The 23013-nt window shown below is 39.8% G+C and overlaps 1 protein-coding gene across 1 annotated transcript in view; it reads right to left on the reverse strand.

The window, feature by feature from the left end:
• Nucleotides 1-852: 852 nt before the first annotated feature.
• LOC104278508 (transducin-like enhancer protein 4) overlaps nucleotides 853-23013 on the reverse strand; it is a gene marked incomplete at both ends in the record, with an annotated part of 36713 nt that continues 14552 nt past the window's right edge. Inside the window, 2 exons of the mRNA XM_009875510.1 lie at nucleotides 853-927; nucleotides 9624-9686. Of these exons, the coding sequence (XP_009873812.1) occupies nucleotides 853-927; nucleotides 9624-9686 (138 nt within the window). The remainder of the gene's footprint in view (nucleotides 928-9623; nucleotides 9687-23013) is intronic.

A 23013-nucleotide genomic window follows, 5' to 3' on the forward strand; every position in this document is an offset into this window, starting at 1 on the left:
GGTGCAGAAGATGGGCTGTGCAGTTGTAGTGTCTTCATTAGAATAACTTAAACAACTGCTTGCACCAGCTGCATAATTATACATGTGAATAATGTGCTATTAAACTATGACTTCTCACCTTTATTTTATTTAGTGTGAACAACCATGGTTTTCATTGTTATGCCTCTCCTCTCCAACTGTAAAATGTAAACACTGTGGCTACCCACACCCATAAAATCTTGCAGGACTGCTACACTGGGCTAATACTGCTGGCAGTAAAGCTTTTAGAAGAGAGGCTCCACACACCCATATTTTTAGATGACTCGGAGCAGGGCAACTATAAGCACACTGGTAACGTGTTATTTAACCATCAATTTTGGTTGTTGGGGATCTTTTGTGGTTTTTTTTTGTTTTTCTTGGGTTTTTAATGTAACAGCTCTTTTTGAATGCGGAAAAAAAAAAGTGTAGTGAATATGCAAAACCTTGAGCCACCAACCAGAAAAAGCAGGGAGCAGGGATAGCATAAACCCCCTTAAAGCACAGCGTGGTATATGACGGCTACACATTACTGTGGCTGCAGAAGCAGACTGGAAGGTGGTATACAAAGAAAGAAATATTACTTCGAAAGGACAACAGAAAAACAGATACTAATCCAGCTTCAGGGAATGTATGCAACACAGATATAAATTACCCTGTTTGTCTTCTCAGCACAGTGCAAGCAAAAATTTTCAGGTAGTAATGAGATTAAGCCACTTGACTTCACCTCTGTCCACTAATATTGCCCACCTGATGGACATGAGTTCATAAAAGAGAAAATGAAAAAAAAAAGCTATTTACAAACACTATTAGAGCTTAAATGGAAAGACCACGTACCCCAATGATTGCGTTCAGTTCTGCCATGGTCACTTGCTTGGCACGCTCCACAGCCTGCACCACTTGTTGCTGGTGCTATAAATGAAGATCAGAAACAGAACAAAATTATTTGTTTTCTGAATTACGAAGCACAGGTTCTTTTTTCTTTGCTTTTCAAACACATGCAGGGCTTGAAATAATCATTCTCTAACAGAGAGTGACATTCTGTGTTGATCTCCAAGAGTATCGGGTAAGGGGATGATCTTTGTATGCTATTAGTTGCCAGGAATTACACCTTTGCTTTCTGAAGAGCTATTTCACAACCTGGCTAAACAGTTAACTGTCTTCCTTTTGTTCATCAGCACTTCGTGCTCTGGAATTTATATAACAAAATGCAAGCCACTTTCCTTACAGTCATGGGAACTTCTTTTTATTTAAAAAAAAAAAAAGAAAAGCAGACTGAAAACGAGAGGCATGTATTTTCAATATACATATGGCACCCAAATCACTGAAGGATATGCAGATTCTTCTTCTAGGTACATTTCAAAGCAGTGCAACCATAAGAAAGAAATTTAAAATGCCATTCACAATTCTGTCAAACACGTGAAAGAGAAGTAATTATTTCAGTCCCCAACATGGAAATTTTAATAGCTTTTAAAAGTCCATCAAAAGCACATGGTCTAATTAACAACACAGTTTATAAGCTTCAGTGGTTACACTGTCTCAGTTTGAACGATGCTGTATTCCTGCAGTAAATTCCAAATTGCTACGTACTGAAAACTGATTGGTATTTAGTTGAAATCATCAACTACAAATAAAGTAAGGTGCTCATCTTGCAACCAGATCCACTTCTGTTCTAAGCTCCACTGGTGGCAAATTCATCTGCCCAGGCAGCCTCACAGGATCAGCATTACACATGACAAATAGGGGTTCAGGAGGAACTGCGATTAAATTGTGTGATCCGCATTGGGAGTTAGTCATCTTTGATTTACATCCACAGGTTGAACGCAGAGAGGACTGAGGTCTTGCCCATCTCAAGATTTGATGAAATTGTAACAATGAAACATCAGCTCTGCATTGAAACCCACCTCTAGATGTTCTGAGGCACAAAGTTTAAGGAAAGGACTGAGAGTCTCTAAAGCCTCCAGCTTGCCCTCCATGGCAGTGCACATGGTCAGAGCAGAGACAAGGTACAGACTGTGCAGAAACATCGCCTGTGCATCCTTACCAGGAGCAAAATACTGCATAAAATAAAGTGGAGATCCAAAACCTCAAGACTTTCTCCATCGCAAGTGGGTGGAAGAGCATCAAACTCTCCCCAGACAGCACCTTGAGCACCGCTGGGAAAGGGAGCTGTAAGGACGGGCTCCGCTACCTCAGAGCTTGGCAGTCTCAGATTTGCCGGTTCTCAGTGCAACCCACAAATAAAAAGGTATCTTCACTTTTAAACTCTCTCCCATAAAAGCCCTCTGGTTGAGGAAAAGCAAGCCTAAAAAATCACCTGTAGTGGTAAGAAATGCTGACCTCGATTACGAAAAATGGATAAATGCAAATAACGAAGGAGGTAATTTAGAAACACTCCTGGAAGGAAGAAAATGGTTTAAAGGTTTGTTTGCTTTTAAGCAAAGAATAATTAAATGAAGGAAATGCCAGGAAAGCAAATAATATACTGCTGCAAACAGAATCACAGCAATCCTATTTAGAGTTTTGTAAAGCTACAGTGCTAACGTAAACTAAATCCGTTCACCTATAAGCAGACAATGTAAAGAAAAAGAAAGCAGATCAAACATTAGCAAATGTGTTCTTGGTAATCTTAAAAAAATATTTTAAAAAGCAATGGTGTATGCCCATCACAGATAACCACTAAAAACGAAATTATAATACTCAAGCCTCAAATTCCTGATGATGAGTTATCATCACCCGGTCGTCACAAAGTTTACAGTCATATTTGCTTTCCTAAGCGATGGGTTTTTTGCACTGATGTAAAGAAAGGGATCTAGTTCTTGATTTGCATATATGACCATCCAATTCCAACACCCATTTACTTAAGTCTTGTTCCCAGGGCCACAGGCAAGAGAGGTACTGAGGGGTCTACAGAAAGCCAGCCAGGAAACTTGAAAGTTACTGTAGAAATTACTCTGATTTTCATATAGGTTTTGGAAAAGTAAGTCGACTTCACAATAGTTTGAATGTTTTCCTTTCCTTTACAGCACACTTACAAAGAATAGCTGTCATGAATATGTGGGAAAAACATTATTTCATTCCCAGGTGAGAAGAGGATAAGGTGGAGGGGTAGAGTATCAAAATCTCACTCTAAGATTTCTGCTGGAAAGCACTACAAGACAGAAATCCCCTAAAGTAGCCACACAGGGCATCTTTCACTGATTCTAATAAGTTTGGGATAAAGCCTTCACAGAGAGGAGAAAACCCATGGGCCTTGTAACACTGAACCTAAATTAGGTACGGTAGAGACAATTAAAACTCTCCTATTGCTAGCTGCTTAACATTGATTTAATCTTCAGTGGCATAGCATGCAAAAGACCCAAAATAGATGGCCTGTAATTAGCCTCTCCATCACTTCCACCTCATTGCAGCAACCAAACAGACTCCCTCGCAGCTCCCGAAACCCCGCGGTGGGGCCTGCCCTGAGTGACCCCAGGGCTACTTTGAATTATGGGCACAAAACCGCACACTCCAGTGGATAAAGGCATGTTGCTCTATGGGGTTGGAAGAGCCCATCGGCTGGCCCCTGGCATTTTGGAACCCAGGGCAGGCGGGGGGCTCCCAGGACAGCAGCTGGCTGGCCCAGCCCATACAGGTATCCGAGGATGAACGGCTCCAGTGCTTACCCAGTCACTGAACGCCTTCCCCGCCCAGCATGCCAGTAACAAACAACATTATGTTAAAATCAAGCAGTACATATTAGCCTGCCCATCAAGTGATCACATAGCAATTGACAGTCAAGTGAAAACAGCAGCAACAAAAAAAGGGTTACTTTTTTCTCCCAACCAAATATAGACACAGAGTTGCAGCTTTCACATGCATTTAATGCTAGCCTTCCTCTGTGCACGCAAGCAAATGACAGACCCATTTTCTCCAGTTATGGGAAAATAGTACTTTGCATTGCATTTAACAAGCCAGAGCAATGAACTCAATACCCTGTCCCGCCTGTCACGCAGACTAGTATCGTTTCTCCTTTTTAACTTCTTCCCTGTCTCTTCTCTTCACCCCTTCTTGCCTTCTGTAATAAGCGGTGTGTCTGGCCTTGCCTTGTGTTGGAAAATCACCTCCTTTTAGTCTCACAGTGGGTAGCAACAACAGAGACCACAAGAAGGATGTAGGCTTTTTCACCATCACGTTGTGTCACCACACTGTCTTGTCACCCAACCCAGGCTCCTGCACAGGCAGTGCAGCATGATGGAAAATACCTGGGCTTTTTATATCGCGTCGGAGCTCCCCACAGCTCCCAATGACAGGGGAGTCATGCTGACAGTAACCAAGCAGCTGAAATTCCCTCTGGCACACATACACAGGCACAGGTGCTAAAAACACCTAATTCCAGCCTCTCTCCAGCACTGCCGACAACATTCAAAGCAAAAATCGACGAACAATTCACTTTGCCGAAGCAAGCGGGCTCTGCGACGTTTTATTCATATTATTTTGTTGTTGTTATCTACTTAGAGGGAGTACAGACCAGGTCTTGCTCAAGAACTGCAGCAGTGCCATTCTCAAAAGCCTGATCTGGAGACAGCAGAATGGGATGAGGCCGCATCAAGAACACAAGTGAGAAATAGAGCAAACACACATTTACTGTGGAATATGGCACACACTTAGAAAACTAAAAGAGACCAGCAGGGTCACTGCATCCAGGCACTGTAACTCAACCAAGATATAACAACCACCTTAGAAAAATGTAAGAACATTGTTAGCAATATATGCATAAATTGCTAACAAGATGCCTTCCTCAGTGGAAGAATTACAGATAACTGCCAGCTTCCTGGTACTTACTGTTTCAGCTCTAGTCTGGGGCAAGTCTAAGATGGGGGAAAATAATTTTGTCTTCCCAGTCCCTCACATCTCAGGCCAACAACTACTTCCCTTTGAACACCACGTAAGGACTCCTGCTCTGCTTCTATATAATGGATCTCACACCCTTCATCCAAATTTACTGAACTTTAGAAGCACCTCTAGGGAATATATGTACAGAGAATAAGCAAGTTATGGCCCACATCTATCTTGTAAAGAGAAAACAACCATCATTTCACAACAAAGTGTTTGAAAGAAGAAGACTACATGCAGCATTTCCTTTCTGTATGTTTGTTTGTATGTGTGTATGCATGCTAATGCTTGGCATTTTATTGTACTTCTAAGAATATTTGACCACCTTATTGTGCACAGGGAACTGAAGAACCCTATTGAAGAGCAATCTTTCTAGCTTGTTATTAGCCAGTTCGCTGGCACTTGGCAGGGAAAGTGACCCTTCCAAAAAAAAAAAAGTCTAATACAGACTCCTGCAGCCTACATAGTGCTTGCAGTGCATCATGGAAGTTGACAGGGGCCAATACTGTGAGCAGTTGTCTGGCTTCTCAAGCAGTTTTTTGCAGGCTGTGCTGAGATCCAGGTTGCCACAACTACATTGTTAGCTGTAAATCAGCCAGCTTGTGTGTGTCTCATGAATATAAACAAAGTCAATATTTACTCAAAAGAAGGTAACTGTGATACATGAGTATCTCCAGTCACACTGAACAAATAGCACTGCCTAGCATATGAGGGCATTCAGCACGCATAGCCCACTTGATAGGCCACAATGATAGCCACAGGTTGCAGCCAGCCACACGTACCACTTCGACCAGACAGGAATCAGCCCCAGCTTGAAAGCCTTGGGGCTGTGCAAGTGTCACACTATGCTGCAGATGGTAAAGTCGGTTGAGAAGAAGTGTAAATTAGCAGAGGCACGATCTACAGCTTTATACCCAAAATGAATTGCATCTTAACTGGCTAGATCATTCAATGATGCGAACATCAAACAACATACCAGTTGCAGCAGACCAAAACTGAGTGCTAACAACCTCCAAGTATTTACCTACAACTCTGCGGGCACCCCGCCCACTTTATGCAATAGGAAGTACTGTGAGCACACTGGTATCTCAGAACGTGATGGAGGTGGAAAATGACTGTTGCAACACAAGAAGCCTGCAACCGCAGCAGAAATTGAACACACCTGAGGTTCATCTCACGCCTCAACAACAAAGTCACTATTTCTTATCAAAATGGGAAGCTTGTATTTCTTGGTGCTGTTTTTTACAGTATGCCTATGTCAGAGTCAATGTAAAAACAAGGTATCACTTGACTGCATATTTAGGCAGGTTAGGAACTTTATTTTCAATATATGCATAAGTGATGTATAGCACAGTAAAAGTGACTGAAGCCTGGAGAATTAATTTCCTGAATACTTTACTGGATTGCCCCTGAAACAAAGCAGACACTAGTACACAGTAGGGTGATGTATTATAATTGCATCCTTTTCACAAGATTTCTAGCAATTTTGGCCACGATTTCTTATTTCTAAGTGAGTTATCGCAAGCCATTGATTCCTTACAAAGTTAACAAGCAATAAGACAAGTTAACCTGGTGCTATTATGAGGCAATAATGTTGCCATCAGTGCATGTAACCACTGTATTTTGTTCATTTTTCCCTCAGGCACAATACAAAGGAGCCTGATCACATTTTTCAGCCACTATTCCACAATTAGACTGTATGCAAAATGCATAAACAGCAAAAGCACAGCGCAATTCAATTCTCTATTAATCTAGACAATGAAATAGACTTCCATTAAGACACTCACTTTTTAAAGACACAAATTAGACAGAAAACAAGGCTAGCAGAATGCTCGAGTCCAGAAATCAGTTCCCTTTTGACTCATCAGCATATGAGAATATAAACTGATTTAAGTAAGATTCTACTAACAGAGGTCAAACAATTACAATGATTTTCCTAACCCCAGTATGAAAACTATCACGATCAGTGGCACTGTCAAGACACATGAGAAGTTTTTTTGGTGTTCACCTTTTCAGTCCTCTTCTGCTGTGTAGTCCCCCTGCCCTCTTGCTAGGTGAACTAAAATGCACACTTCCCTCCAGAGAAGAAAATTTGTAGACCAGATCTGTGGAAGTGTCCTGTTTTGTCTTTAGCAATGCATGTAAAAATGCTGAAGTCCTTAACTTTTGAGTTCTCCATCTCCCCTGTAGCCCAAAACGCTCTGACACCATGCAACACACACAGAGGAAGAGCTGTAAGACTCAGTAAACCAGACACGAGAACAGGTGAAGGAAATTTTATGGGGCACAGTTTTAAAAAATAGAGGCTCACTAGCAGAGAAGCCATATGAGAGGCTGTTTTCTGATCTAAAACTGCTTAAATCAAAGCTCTAATCTAAAGCCTAACAAGGTAAACAGCAGTCATTAAGCACACTGACACTGGTACACTTAAGCCCTCACTGGGTGGTACTGTACCCAGGACAGAAGTGGGACAACATCATTTTCTAAATTTACAATCTGGACCATCTCAGTTGTCTACTTATATAGTTCCTACAACTATCGTACTAAGGACGAGTTGCTGCAATGTCAAAGTCCAGAATTACTTTTAAACCACTCTCTACATCCAGGAGGTTGTTAAACTTGGCTCGCAGTTCATAAATTATCACATGTGAGCACCACATTGGAGATTCTTCTCGACTGAAGAACAAGTACAATGCGCAGCCATCACAATTCTCCTTCTAAGGCAGGGACTGAAAAAGTACCAATACCAGCTTTCAAAGAAAATGACTACAGGCTGACTTATCTCTAGGGACAGAAGCCCATGATGCTTAGGTAGCAGACAAAAAGAGAAAACATCCACACTCACCTGAGTGGGCTGCCACTAACATCAAAGTTAAAAAACCTACAGCCTTTCTTGCTTCCCCCCCCCGCCCCCCCAATTCCATGTGAGCATGTAGAGGGGGCAGAGGCTAGAATTTCCAAAATCAAAGGCCAAAATCATTGTCATTCAAACAAAGGCCAAATCATTGTCATTCAAACACATCTTTCTCCAAATGTATTCTACACCCAAGCTATCCCTTTGCTTGTCTCATTGGCAGGGAACACTGGCTACAAGAAAGCACATGGGCTGGGTTTGTGGAAGCAGAGCAAGCAGAGCAGTGTGACTTACTCATGTATGGTAATAAAATTTTGTTTAGCATTTCAGCTGAAAATAGCAGCAGCAGTAGTAGTATACTAGGACATAGTTTCTAAACACAGTATTACATACTCTAGAGAAGATGTCTCTGTCGTGGAAATGCTGATCCCATGTCTTTGCCAAGATCACAGCTTTGCCTGCTAAGTACTCATCCCCGCCTTTGTTTCAAAATCGTGTCATTTTAGTGCTTACTTTAGCAGGAGTATCAATCAGCTTTACACCTCATTTTTATATGCTGTGCTATTCCTGCACAGCAAATAAAACCCTGTAACTAGATGTATAGAGATTCTGTAGCAGTCAAAGTACAAAAATCAACAGCTACTCATTTTAGATCCATACAAGACTTGAATTCTCGTCCCCAAGCAATGTAACTAGATCATTACACATCATTTAGTTTCCACAAATCCATCTTTATAAGCAGAGTACAGTGGCACTCATGAACATTGTCAAGTTCTAGTTTTGATAGCACTATTCTCATTTTGAACACACCCAGATGCACACGTGCGTGCACACATGCAGAGCATTAGCTGAACGCTAACACCAAGCACACAGCCTCTCCCTTGCAGCAGGATGAGCAGCTCCCTTGAAAAGCAGCAGCATTTTATGGAACAGCTGAAAAGGTGGGAGGTAAGAGCCACAGCGGGTTTTCAGGCACGATGTTTTACAGATGCGATGCACACAAATACACCCTCCAGCTCAGACTTTTCATCTACCACTTCTACTGAAACAAAACCACGGGTCAAAAAGGTAAGTGCCAGCCTGTGCCAGCAGACCTCAGTCTCTAAGGCCTTTCCTTCAGCAGGGTGGGCAGGGGAAGCTGTTATGGACCCGAGGCCTCCTTTCATGAACCACGCTTTCATATTATTTCACATATGCCTGTGGCTCCAAGGCTCCTTCACCAGCTCCCACCATCTCCCCCAAATCCCAGCGCCCCTCAAAGTATCTACAATGCACTCAGGATAATACCAGCAAATCATAACTTGGAGAAAATTAGCACTTGGAGAAATTAGCTTACGGTGAGTTTCAATCTTCTGTCTGTATTCCCCAAATACACAGAAAACATAAAAGATTTTAAGGCAATAAGTAATCTGGGATATAGAGAGAAAAAAAGGCAGAAAAAAAGTTGCATTGGTATGCCTACTGTGTTGAACACCACTATTCAGTACACCAAAACAGAAGTTTATGCTGAATTTCAATTCCTATTGCCAAGAACGTAGCACAAATCATGCCTTTCTAGCATTTTTGCAAGCTGTCCTCTGATTGCAGGTCGCAAAGTCATAGTCATGACAAAAACTGCACTGCACACGAGAACAAAATATTTAAACAACTAAAATTTTGCCTAGTAGATTACAATATGTTCAATTTCATAAATATATTTAAATGATGTTATAATGGACTTAGAGAAAATAGTGAAGCTATAGTGATAACAGCACAGTGGAAAGTCACCTACAAGCACCAAGAGATTCATAAGGAAACAGTCTTAACACAAACTCCCACTTTTGTAATAGACACGATGAGGCAATCATTCAGATCAGCACAAGTACAAACAACTACCTACCTCTTGGGACAGGAAGGGAATGACTTGTGCACATATAGCATTCAGCCTCTTGACAATTTCTGCCTGCAAGTGACAAGAAGAAAGCAGTTCAAATACATAAATTCTCAGATGCAACTCTCACCCATGTACACAGAAGACACATTTGTTTGTTTTTTCTTCATCTCTAGTCATCCTCTGGCCAAGACAGATTATCAGAATAACAGAAGTGTTTGGACACCAGTTTAACAATATCTAGGGAAACTAAAAATTTCTGGCTAAAATTTTTTCCTTAAAAAACATAGTTTAAAAATAACAAAAAGAAAAGTTAATTCTGATTATGCAAAGGCATTTAAAGAAAAAATCTTCAGGAGACATAAAAAAAAGACAAAACACTGTATATTGAACTTTCTCCTAAGAGACAAAAAAAAAAGGATTATTTCAAACTACAGCAATGCTACTCTAAATGAAGTGAATAAATAAATCAGTTACTTCTATACTGATGCTGCATACTATAAGAATATTAGCAACACAATGTACAAATTCACTAATAATCATTCTACCACATATTTTAGAAAGCAATACTGCAGTCTTGCATTGTATTTATGCTGTTATCAAACCCGAGGTTAACAGTAATTACTTCCATGTTGCAGTCGTGATCAGAAGTGAATAATACGCAATGCTTTATTTCCATACTGGAGATCAATTCTTATTGTGTGTATTTAATCTGCAAACCTCAACAGAGATGGAGGAAGTTTGGAAATATAAGAATGACAGCTCTAGAAACAGAGTATTTAAAGCCAAGTAGACTTTCTGAAAATAAATTGTAACTTCTCGTAATAAATTGTAACTAGGATCAGTTCCTCATCATACAGTATGACAGAACGTTCTTCCTCTTGCAAAGTCACTAATCGTATGACAAAGACATAAAAACTTGTGCCATTTAACTTTCCTTCTTTTAAAGGCCACCCTTCCACCCTTTTTGCTATGTTAGGTATTAAACAGTAAACACTTAGAAAAGAACTTATAGAACAGAAAGGCTCAAAACTTAGAGTGAAAAAGTCAGAACCACATACAAAATAGATTTGGGTTCAAGGAATATTATGACTACACAGTTACGTAACCAAACAATGTGATAAACTACGTGGAAGAGTACATATGAAACTAACTCTGCCCCCTTGTGCGTAGTGTGATAGGCTTGAGTTAACACATGCCCCTCTGAAACACAATTTCTTTATTTCTCTGAACCCTAACTAAACTACCATAGGTTATTTATACAGCAATTTCTATGTTACACAGTCCCACTTTCTTCTCACTTATCTTCACTGTTTATGCAAGTCCTCATCTCATTAAAGTTACTCATTAAAGATACATTCATCTACCATACATGTTTTGGTTTAACCGGCAGCACAGGACATTAAGAATACGTTCTGCTCACCACAAAGTTAAATTACCTGCTAATTTCAAAGCTCTATATGTGCCTATAATACCAGATACCTCACAATGTAAAACTTAAATACTCCTTTAAATAGACAATGTTCACCTTACTAGTTGACACAGAGATTTACAAACTGCTTGTTACACAGTGCAAGTACAGGGAGTGACAAGATGTGTGCATCTAAGCCTCAGCCAGAGAGGCTGTATGATCCAATATGGCATTATTTGAGAACAATATTTGATTAAGGAATTGTAGACTGTAATGTAATACTCAGCTGCAAAGTACCTGTGCTGTAGTGGTTCAGACACCATTAATTTAGTCATTTCTAAATTTTGGGTCCCAGCTACACTGGCTTTTTTTTTTTATTTTAAAGGAATCTCCCAAGAGTCTTAAAACCAAAGACCAAACTGCACATCTTGCTCTTTGAGGCTTTTCCATACAAAAACTCCAAAGTGCTGCCATGCTGACTTGAGCTGAAGCCCCTCTGATGCACCACTTAGCACATGTATGTGCCTTAGTGAAAAAAGGCATATGATTATTTCCTCCATGGCTGAACAACCCCTCATACCCACCTGCCTGTCACAGCCTTACCCACCTCCTGTGCAGCTCCTGGGGGGAACCTCTGCCTTGGCTGTGCTCGGCAGAAGGCCACTCTTCTACCACAGCTACGTTAGCTGGATGTTTCTACTGCACTGCTGAGGAACTGAGAATAAAACCAGCTCAAAGTGATATGCATGTAGTTTTAAAAGGCTTGTAGATTCACACAATTTAAGGCCACAAAGGACAGTTAACAATTATCTTATCTGACCTCCTGAATAACACAGGCAGTAAAACTTCATTCACTGACCTCTCCATCAAACCCATAAATTCTAGGCTAGAATATAGTTTAGTCAACAAAAATAATTTTCTTCAAATGCGGCATTTCTTCTTAATTAAGGTACTCAACCCTAGCTATTTCAGCTATGATGTTTTTCTTTTGACCACTTCCCTGCCCCTTCCCCAAACAGAGAAGTACATATCTCTCCTACTGCTCTTCTGGCCAAAAAGTGGTCGAAACATATTTGCTCAGTATTGATACAAAAATTCACCTCCAGTAGATTCTGAGCCTGGGAAAAGTTAAGCTAAAAAGCATCTTCCAAAAAGTTGCAAATAACTGAAAACAGGTGACTGAATATGAACGGTTACACAACTGTAATAAAACTCCTAATATCAATCCCACCGGAATGCAGAACAGCAAGTCTTTTCTGTGATTCTGTGATCCACAATTCCACAGTTACACAGATTTTTAAAACCCTGTCAGTTTAGGATCTTCTCTCTTCCCTTAAAGACATCAGGCTGATGGGATTTTTATGATTTACCTAATTGGCAGGAGAAGGTAAAAAGTGTGATTTCGTAAAATCAGGCAGCCCTGGAAAGCCAAAATTTCCTCGGAAACACGCCTGTTTCCGTGGTCATCTAATTTTGCGTCTTTTGTCCCGTGGGACCAGGCTTTAGAGAGGCATCATTTATTTACAGGTCTTTCCACTGGGCTCCAGTTATCAGCCGATAATGCGGTGGACACACACACTTCTAATGGCCTATGTTTTGAAACCAAGTCTAATCTGATGGCGCAGCGCCCAAACTCCTTTTCCAGCATAGCCATTAAAGGATGTAGGTTATTGCTGTTGTCACCATTGATATTTGTCATTGTAATGTAATTAGGGCCCTAAAATGATGCATTACAGCCCTTGGCACAGCTTCTATTAAAATCTTTTCTTCTGCTCACTGAACTGCAACCTGCTTTCTGATGAATAACAGACAGACAGCTTTAGGGTGAGGAACAGATTCATCAAAGAAGTATTTTTCAGCTCTGGAAATAAAATAAATAAATAAATGAATTACAGAGGGCAAGCTAAGAAGAAAAGTACAAGGAATGGGGGAAAAGAAAAAAAGCTTATAGCAGATTTGAATTTCATCTGACCACCTGAAATTCTGATTGCATCTGATGAATCTTTCTTAGGACAATATATTCCCAGCCTGTGAATCACATGGTTAATCAGGGCTCTAATCTGCTATCCATCAGCCTATGCCAGCACTGTAACTTCCAATCAAATTTATAGGTTATGTGGGTCACGCATCCCTGAACAACTACATTCACGGATATCCCATTTAAACTGGCACCGACTCTGAAATGCTGTTGTTAGGGTTACTGAATGTTATAATACTATTCAAAGCTCTATGAAAGCTCCTGATAAACAGCTGCTAAATTACTGCCTGTGGATACAGCATGATGCTCTAAAATAGCATTAATGGCCCAATAAAAGGGCGATTGTTCATGCCAAAATATAAAAAGGATAGCTTTTGCTGCCACAGTTTGTCAAATATGTTAACAAACACCGACACTTCTATTACTCTTTTCCCTAAACACAAAAGATGTTTGATTTTGCATAAAAACACATCAGAAGAGATGGAGAGACAGGGAGGGAAGGCTTGGGCTTGAATCGTCTTTTTACTTATCTAATGCATGCTTTTATTTGCATCCTTTGGGAAACACCTACAAAAGATACTATTTTAACAGCATTGAGTTCTTTTCATAGCTACTTACATGTCACTTTTTCAAAAAGAGAGAGACTAAATATTTATTAACTAAAATGTTAACAATTTTTTCATTTTATTACACCTATAAAGAAACAATAACAAAATCACTATGCCAGAATCTGACCCACATAAAGGAATTGAAGACGCAGACCAGTTAACACTCCCTCAACATTATGGCAAGGATAGAACACAGGACCAACAGCTTACTTAGGACCCCAATTCAGCCAAAAAAATCTTTTTGATCAAAGCTGATGGTTATATGGTTCTTAGTTGCCTAAATGTGCCTAAACCCCTGACCCTTAAGTTCTTAAATGCAAAGGTAAACTTGTGGGGCATGGCTCCACTCCTGGGTCCCACGAAAGCCCAAAAAAGAGGCTCAGCAAAGCTGGTTCTTGGGGTGCAACCACAGCCCTGCAGCTACCAGCTGTACACAGAAGGGAGCATGTGATGGACCATTAGACTCCTAAACCCCTTTGAGGATCACAATGCAGGGGGTTAATTCAATTTACCCTCACCACATACAGCTAAAGTAGGGCATAAGCACACGGTAAAATATGGAAATGTGTTTAAGTGCCTTGATAAGTATTTTAGCATATGTCCAAATTCTTAGCACAGATGGGGACTAAAAGAGAAGTAAAAGTCATATAAACTCCAGATATTAAAGTACTGAAAAATATTCTAATACATGGAGAGTTCAGAATCAATTTGATACTTAAAAATCTCCATGTGCATTCTTTTTTGGTGGAGGGAAAAAAGAGAATTGGGATTTTATTTATGGTATATGAACTTAGGAAAATATTTCCACTATATTTCACAAAGTTCCATAGTTATTACAATTATAAAAAATTGCTGGTAAAGAATTACCACTGGAGGCTGTAGGTCTGTCAGTGGAATGGAAACAGAATTACTATATATGTATTGTTGAAATAAAACAGAATAATAAAACAGTATTGGGAAAACCATTTCAGCAGCCAGTAGGAAAAAGAATATATGGAATTACGCTTTCAGAAAAATAATCTGAAACAACTGTTATTTCAGGTTTAATTTGTTCTACACAATGCAGCCTTTGCCAAAAAGATCAATCTAGTTTATTAAGTGCTTACCAAGAACACATGCACACACTCATAATATCTAAACAAGCATTTCACAAATTAGTGAGGACAAAAAGCATTATTACACTGTATGAGACATACCACAATTCTGAATAAAGCAAGCAAAAAAGCTAATCTTAGCATTTCACAGAAAATTAACTCTTCTTTCATAAAGAAGAATGTGTTTTGTTTTAATTACAGACTGTTGTCTAGAAGTGCTTACTCCAGTTCTACAAAACTGGTGGAAATACTGCAAGCCCTGAATATAGAATTTCTCTTCAGCCCTAAAGGAATCATGTCTGGAAAGTGGCAGAATTCTCAAAATCAATTTTCTAATGTACATCCTGATCCACGGGCTGCTGAAGCGCACTGGTAAGACATGGCTTTTATTCGGTGTCACAAAAACCACATGGAGCTCAACTGAGCAAGAATCATTCATGATTAAGAAAATAAAAAGTAAGTCAAGTAAGGTGACATATAAACATGCTTCAAGCCTGTCACTTGAGGAAGTTGATGGTTTTCATTAGTATCGATCCCTACCAGCAAATAGGGGAACAGAAATGCATAGCCTGGAGATTCTCACAGCCCTTCAGTTGTGCAGACTGGCACCAGGGAAGGTGCATCCTGCACTGCCCTGACACAAGCACCTGCAGAGCACCCAGAAAAAAGGTTGCAAGTGGAACTTGAGATGCCAGAGATCAGCTTCAAATTGAAGACTTGCTGAAAAAGCATACAGAAACAAGGGGACACAGCCACAGGAGGTGCTGTTTTCATCAGTAGAGATTTGAAGCGCTCTGTAAAGCATTACCCCATTCACCTATTGGCAATCCTCAACATTTCATGACAATACTTGCATTTTGAAATGTAGGCTCATAGCATACGGATGGTAAGTTTCCACCACTCTCCACCAGCTGAAAGAATCCGTCTCCACAGTTTAAAAAAAAACAAGTGAAACTTTTTTCCAAGCTTATAAACCTGCAGCATCACACTAAGGCAGCTTCAGCTCAGAGTCCTCTAGCTGCAATTTGGTCAGAATTTCTGATTTTAATCTTTCCCGTAACAGCTAAAACACAGCAGCATGTGTACAATCATCAATCTCTTACTACTCGATCCCTTCCCTCACACAACCCTCCAAAGTCCCTGACCACAGCTCTTCTGTGCCCACTGGAAATGACACAAGCTGGTCTGAGCCTATCCTTGAAACTGTATGCCTACAGTGGTTTTAGTGAGCAGTTTTAATTTAACTGGATGCAGAAAGTCCCCTATTTATTTACATCACAAGTTAATACTCTCCTCCTCAGGAGCAAGTAGTCAGGTCAGTACTTTCAATGCATACATCGTGAAAAATTAGAAAAAAACAACAACAAGGGATAGTCAAAACTTGTTCTCAGTAGGCTTATGTTTAACTTGAGGTGTCCTCTGGAAAAATATTAAGGAGACAGCATTTCAGAAAAAAGCTGAACATGTCTAGCAGGTGAATCTAAAAGAAACCACGCTTTTAAAATTTAAATATATTTTGCTTAAGAAAGGGGGTTCTGATGCTGGTTTTACATGTTACCATACAATAAACACTGAAACTGTTTTCCCTCTACAAAAGAGAGCTGTCATTGTCCACTTTTGATCCCTGTCAGCACTTACCTTTTATTTGCAAATACACACAAACGAACAGACATATCCCTAAGCATCCATTATCCTACATCCAGTCTCCACATTATAGCTACAGTGCCTACTCTTCAGCAGCATGCTCGAGACCTTAGAAGCTGATAAGCTATTACAGTTGAGAATTGTGAAGATTGTGCCGACTCCCAGTTACATCCAGAAAGTTGTACAGTCTTGAAGTTTGCAGAAAACACTGCAGCCAATGGTAACACATAATAATCTTTACCAAAAAAAAGGGAAGAAAATTTCGTTTCTACAGCGAATGTTGTGTTGTTCTAGGTTTTAATGAATTACATAAAGCTGATCAATAAACTTGTAAAAGCAGCAATCAGCCTCCATAAAACCAGGAAAAGCAACATGACTGCTAAACTCAATTTATTTTCTTCCAGATTGATCTGGAGACCAGGAGTCAGCCCTTCTGCATCAGGAACAAGATTGCTTCCTCTCTTCCACCTCTGGTTTCCTTTGCTTACCCACCCCAGACCTGCAGGTCATGAAAGGTGGAGCCCATAGCCTGTCTGTTTCATTAATAATCACACTTATTTGTTAGCTTCCAGAAAAGAAAAATACTAGGAATCAGCAAGCTGATTTATTCAGTGGATTTGTTAGGTCTGGTTGCAAGAATTCTTATAGTGTTTGAAAACTTTGTCATGTTTCACCTTCAATCCTTAATCTCTTCCTCCTACCCAGCAATTTCACTCCACTTGGTGAATAGGTGCCAATTAGCTTAAGAAATCCAGTAAAAAACACTGGTATTTATTTCAAGGAAAAGTAGTCTACACAAAGGAAACAACATTTTAACTCCTTTTCCATTCCTGTCTACTATAAAAATGAGAAATACTCATATGCAATTTTCCTAGATGAAAGTAACAGATTTTTTGTAATTCACAAAATGGTCAAAAATGTGCCCCTTTTAAGCTAGTACACAGAAGTGTGATTTTAGCAACACCCTGAAAGAGATGAAAGAATAGTGCAGTAGATTTTACAGCAATGTTACCATCAAGCTTCGCTTTTAATCCTTGCAACGGCACATATTCAAATAAGGCATGTTATCATTTCAGTTTTTAAACCAAGGGGAAGTATGATACCTGTTAATGCTTTCTGAAGACAAATAAATGTTTTATACTCCTTGGTGGTATTTATAAAGTCCCAGTTTCTGGAATAAAGTGATGATCTGAGAATCAGATTACATTTGAAACAATCAGACGACTTTTAAGACATCTTTCTCCCTTCCCCACCCAGAGATCTTTTTCCTTTGTTTTAAAATCAACACTCAACAAGTGAAAGTTGCTACAGGTGTATAAGCAGGGCACTTTATTTTAATTTTTTTTAGTCTGAAGTTAAATGCAGGTTTCAACTCCAGGCACTGACTCATTATTCCCTCATGTTTTGAGATGGCAATGCCACATTTCTACCAAAGCACCAGCTGTAAACTTCACTACTGCAGCACCTTGTAGATGAACTGTCGATAGCCTTGTCGCTCAGGGATGGCACGGTACCGCACACGATGACACAGTCACTCAGTATCCCGGTTCCTTTTCTCTGGAGCAGGCTGCCCCAAGAGTAAGAGGGAAAGTACCCAGGAGCTGGCGAAATACGAATATTCATCCAACAAGGAAAGACGGAAAGTTCCAGCATTTCACACATCTCTGCCACCACTCCCATGATACTGATTCACAGTCTTACTTTTAAGGTGAAACATTTGTCGCGGCGGGAAGGGATTCTTGATGCAGCAGAAGGCTGCTTCCCTAAGAGCAACAACAACAACAAAAAAAACAGACTGTAGCTCTGACTCCTACTGAGGAAAAAATATTTATATGAATTGTCATTGCCCATAATTTCAATCATTGTGGATCATAACTACCTCTGCTGAAAATAACTCTACTCTGATTTCAGCATTTCTGCAACTGGAGTTTCTTGCTATTTTTACCCTAAGTGAAGGAGGACAAGGAAAGAACAGATAATTTTATTCTTCAACACGTGAATATTCAACGAGTGGTAGTTTCACTACTGAAGTACATCTAAAATAATAAGGCAGTTTATGATTCTCTTTTCAACCTTCTTAAGAAGACGTATTTGCAAAGCAAATGCTAAGACATTTGTAAGACATGCATGCTTAATATGTTAAGGAAATTCATTTGTCCAGGACAGCTGGATACACCAAGTACACCTTGATGTTCAGTTCATTTGAATGGCATTCCCCCAGTTAAGACTCCTGTCAGGTCAGACTCTGAGTCAAGCAACACTAAATGGCATTTATCTTTAAATTATATCAGCATTATTGAAGTTTTCAAATACTCTTCATCCAAGGGGGATTTCAGCATTAAAAAAAAAAACCCCAACATTTTTTTTAAGAAAAAGTTTAAGAAAAGGCAATAAAAAGCAGAACAGGAGTCTTGGAGCAAAGGAGGACTCTGTAGTTGGGAAATGCAGATTTCATGAAACCTCTTCCAGTGCTGTAACTCCCTGTGAGATCACACTTTGTGTGGAGAGCTATGAACTGCATTAATTTCAGACAAATGCTCGAGATGCACCATATGTTAAGTGCACTCTTCATCATACTGCACCTACAGACTTTAATAAAAACATCTAGAACGTGAAAAGTAGGTCAAATGTAAGCACATTAAAGAGGTAAATAATCAACTCTGTAAACAGATTAACTATCTGCTAATAACATCAACACTTTTCTTCTTAAACATGTTCTTATCAGAAAAGGCATCAATCATACAGGATTCCTTCATAAAGTTAGTCCTATTTTACATACATGACCTCCCTACAAAGATGTCTGGGCCAGAAATATGGTTTACACACCCACCAATTATGCTGTATCTGCTCTTGAGATCAAAAGAAGGCTTCTACTGTAGCTTCATATGCACTTTAAATTGGCATAAAAACAGGCACTGAAGACGTTCTCCCCTCATCCAGCTAATATTGCTCACCTCACCCTTGTGCTGCTAGCATTTTTGTGGATATGCAGTGAACTAAACAACGAAATTATCCAAGTTAAAACAGCTGCCTCTCCCCTCCACTCCGCTTTTTTCTTTTTTTTTTTTTTAATATAAATTCCATACCAGACCCAGTTTACTACAGGGTTAACCCCAACGCGGGATCATCCCTTTCATTACGAATGCCATCTCTGTCCGCCTGAAGCACACAGAAAACTTCAGTCTCGGACATACAAAATCTCCAAGCTGAGACTTTTTGTGAGCACTCCTTCGGACTGGAAAACAAGAGCACGGCTAAAATAGCAAAGCACACAGCAGCATTCCTGGCAAGCTGCTCAGCACATTACAGATACTGATACTTTGCTGGGCATGGGAAGGCACTGACCGCGTTTCACTTCCTCCGAACCCCTGCAACCAAGATGTACTGACATCAACCACATCCTAAACTTTTCACCTCTCGGGTTAGCTTCACAATCTGGTTTAGCTGCAAGTTTCAAGTAGTCTTCAGAGCCACCTGTTAGATCATCTGGTTAACCAAATCACCAGTACTCAATTACACAGTGAATTCAAAACAATAAATAAATAAAAACTAGCGTACATTAGTGGTGGATGTTCTAGCTCGGCAGTGGTCAGATGAAGAAATTAAATGCTGTGGTCAAAACTGAAAAAACCACACTCATAAAACAACATATGTTTTTTCAGTTATAGCAGGCTACATTACAGACAACAAAACCACATTTCCACGCCTGTTTTGTGTTTGGGGTTTTTTTTAATGGATCTCTGGCTTTTTGCCATGGAATAATTCTATGGTTTACCAAAAAGCAGTCTCTAGGCTTGTTATTTTAATATTTAGTTTGCTAGGTCTGCAATCTTGCCACTCTTTTAATCAAAAAGGTTTCAGGCAAGCATTTATATGAAAAATACTCATTCAAATCTGAACATTTTCACCCACAAAAATAAAGAGTGGTTGTATCTATTTTAGTTTATGTGAATCTGTTTTGCACAAACTATTACAAGTTTTCCTTTTCATAACGGCAGCTTCCCATGACAATTAAAGACTTAGTTGTGTTATTCTGTTTGCATTATAAATTTGCCAGAATACAGAAAAGAAACCTTAAAATTACTGAACTACCTACTGACTGTTTGCAAACCTTTTTGTGTATAATAGCTATCTATTTTTCACAAAGACAACAGGAAAAGCCGAGGGGAGGCAGAGGGGAAATAGATTTGATGACTAGTGAATAGATCAGACTATGCTTGCTTTGTATGAGCTTCAGCAAAGATAAAGACTAAGTTGGAAAATAGTAACCTTTAATATAAGTGGAAGGCAATACAAAATGACTGATTTCTGTATTGAAATAAGTCAGTCTTCCCTAGTGCAACATACTCTGTTGCGTAGATGACAGCAAAGGAAAGAGAAGTGAAAAAAGGTTTATTTTTTAACAGTCACCAACAGGGCATACAGTGACTTTAGCATAACAAATCTAACTTCAGCTTACAAACACAAAACTGAAGTGGTCTTAAACTAGCTGCAAAACTACCCAAGAAACTGGAGAAATAATCAGGACTGTAAAATCTTGTCCATTCCTCAGTAAGCAGGACCTGAGAGAGTCTGTTCAACGGTGGTTAAAGCACACCTGCGAGTACTTCAATTATACTCTTGAACACCATCCACATGCACCAAAAAGCATTTTATCTTAACTCCGTACCTGTAAGCAAAGTTTTAAAAATAGATGCCATTTTCTGCCAATGCAGCCCAAAGCAATACAAAATTACTCTCAATATCCACCAGAGAACCTGTGTAGAGCGCATTCGATGCGGTTGTAAATCAGGCTTTCTCCAGCTTTGAGATAGACTGTACACTGAGAGATTACAGCCTTGCTAAATTCACAGCTGATCTGCCTCCAAAACTTCCCTTTTGAGGAAGAGCAACCAAGAAAGGTACCGGCAAAGCAATGCACAGACAGATAAAGTGACCTATTTTACCATTTTCCACCTTCACCACAGTGCAAAAACACAGCAGTTTTTCAGTGGAGAGCACCAGATATCAGACATTCCTCCTGCATTCTGCTGAACACAGCCCTCAGACTGGTATTTCTTTTCCCAGGTATAACTTGCATTTATGCTCAAAACTAGATTTACAGCTTCTCACATGCATGGGATATTCATATGCCTAGGAGCGAAGACAACCAAAGCTGTGATCCTCACTGCTGAATACTAAGCCGTTTTGCCTAATCTTTTGACAACCCACGTTGCCACTATCTTCCTTCAACCTCTGCAACAAATAAATCAAGAAAGAGCCTTGTACAGGTTTATTGTCTAATGGGCAGGTAGACATTCAAATGAGGTTAAAAACAGACTGGGAAACTAGCTACCTGAGATGTACACCGTCATACTACCTCATACTAATTCTGCACAGAACCACAAGGCACAGAAAGCTTTATAAACCCTCTATTTTCTCCAACTTCACAATATAATTGCTTGTACAGAGAATCAAGATACCACTGTGCTGTAACCACTGCACGTACAGCAACAAGCCCCACCTCTGCATTTTCCGTGTTTTAGGCATTTAGGAAGAAAGCAGGGACATGCTACCACAAGGCAAGAAGGTTTGTTTTGGTTTTCCCCCAAAAAATCTTACCTAGGTGAGAGTAACATTATCCCATTTTCCAGATGGAGAACAAAGGCTGAGGAGATAGATTAACAAGAGCAAACTTCAACTTCCTTAATCCAAATTAAAGCGTTCACTGCATTACCACTGAAAGGTACATCACTGGAGAAGGCTAATTGCAGCTGGGGTGGAAAAGACAGCAGAATTCACATGGTAAAACAAGGACAAAACTGTCTTCAGAAGGAGCACCCTGCCCCAAGCATCTTACAATCTAGAGAGATAAACACAGCCACTTCTGAGTGACTCCCATGTAATAATATCTCTCCTTCCATTTCTTAACATACTGCTCTCCAAAAACTCCTCTGTGGTAAGAGTTATGCTTCAGCAAATAGTATTACTTCCCAGACAGAAAGCTGAAGCAGTGAAAGCCAGAGGTGAAGTCTCCAGAAGGTATGTAATGGGATTTTTAAAAATGCTTGAGCAGAGTAGACATGTAATTCAGGCAGAAAGTCAGCAACAGACAAAGACTCAAGAAGATTTTCAAGAATTTCTAAGCACAAGGGGGAACCTACAAATACCTACAGATATATACATGTACCTTTGCACCTTAAAAAAACAGGCACATCAAGTATAAAGACTGGAGCAGCACAAGAATTTAGACATTAAAATCCCAAATGACAATCTTCCCCCACTTGTCTCCCAACTCACGAACGACACAGTGCTGAAGTCACCAAAAGTGCTACAGAGTTTCCACCTCCAGCACTGAAGCTCTCCATTAGCCCTGCTGAGTCCCCTCTCCAAACGCATTCAGACGAGTCTTTGGCTCGGTAAGACCAAGCTCTTGGGCACCAGCTCACAACTAAGTCCTGCAACCTCCCACTGCAACTCTCCCAATTCAATGCTTCTCCACCTATGTTCCCCAAGAAGCTGAGAACCACTGCTAGAATAAAATACAGCAATGGAATATTAAAAAAAAAGGGGGGGAGGGAAGGGGATAGACTTCTGTGCAGCTTATTAGTTAAAGCATTTAATCAGAGCATTATATACATTTAATTCTTTCTTTACTTCTCTTTCCTACCTCCTAAGGGAACAC

The sequence above is a fragment of the Apaloderma vittatum genome, unplaced genomic scaffold, assembly GCF_000703405.1.
Source record: "Apaloderma vittatum isolate BGI_N311 unplaced genomic scaffold, ASM70340v1 scaffold9648, whole genome shotgun sequence".
Taxonomy (NCBI): Eukaryota; Metazoa; Chordata; class Aves; order Trogoniformes; family Trogonidae; genus Apaloderma; species Apaloderma vittatum.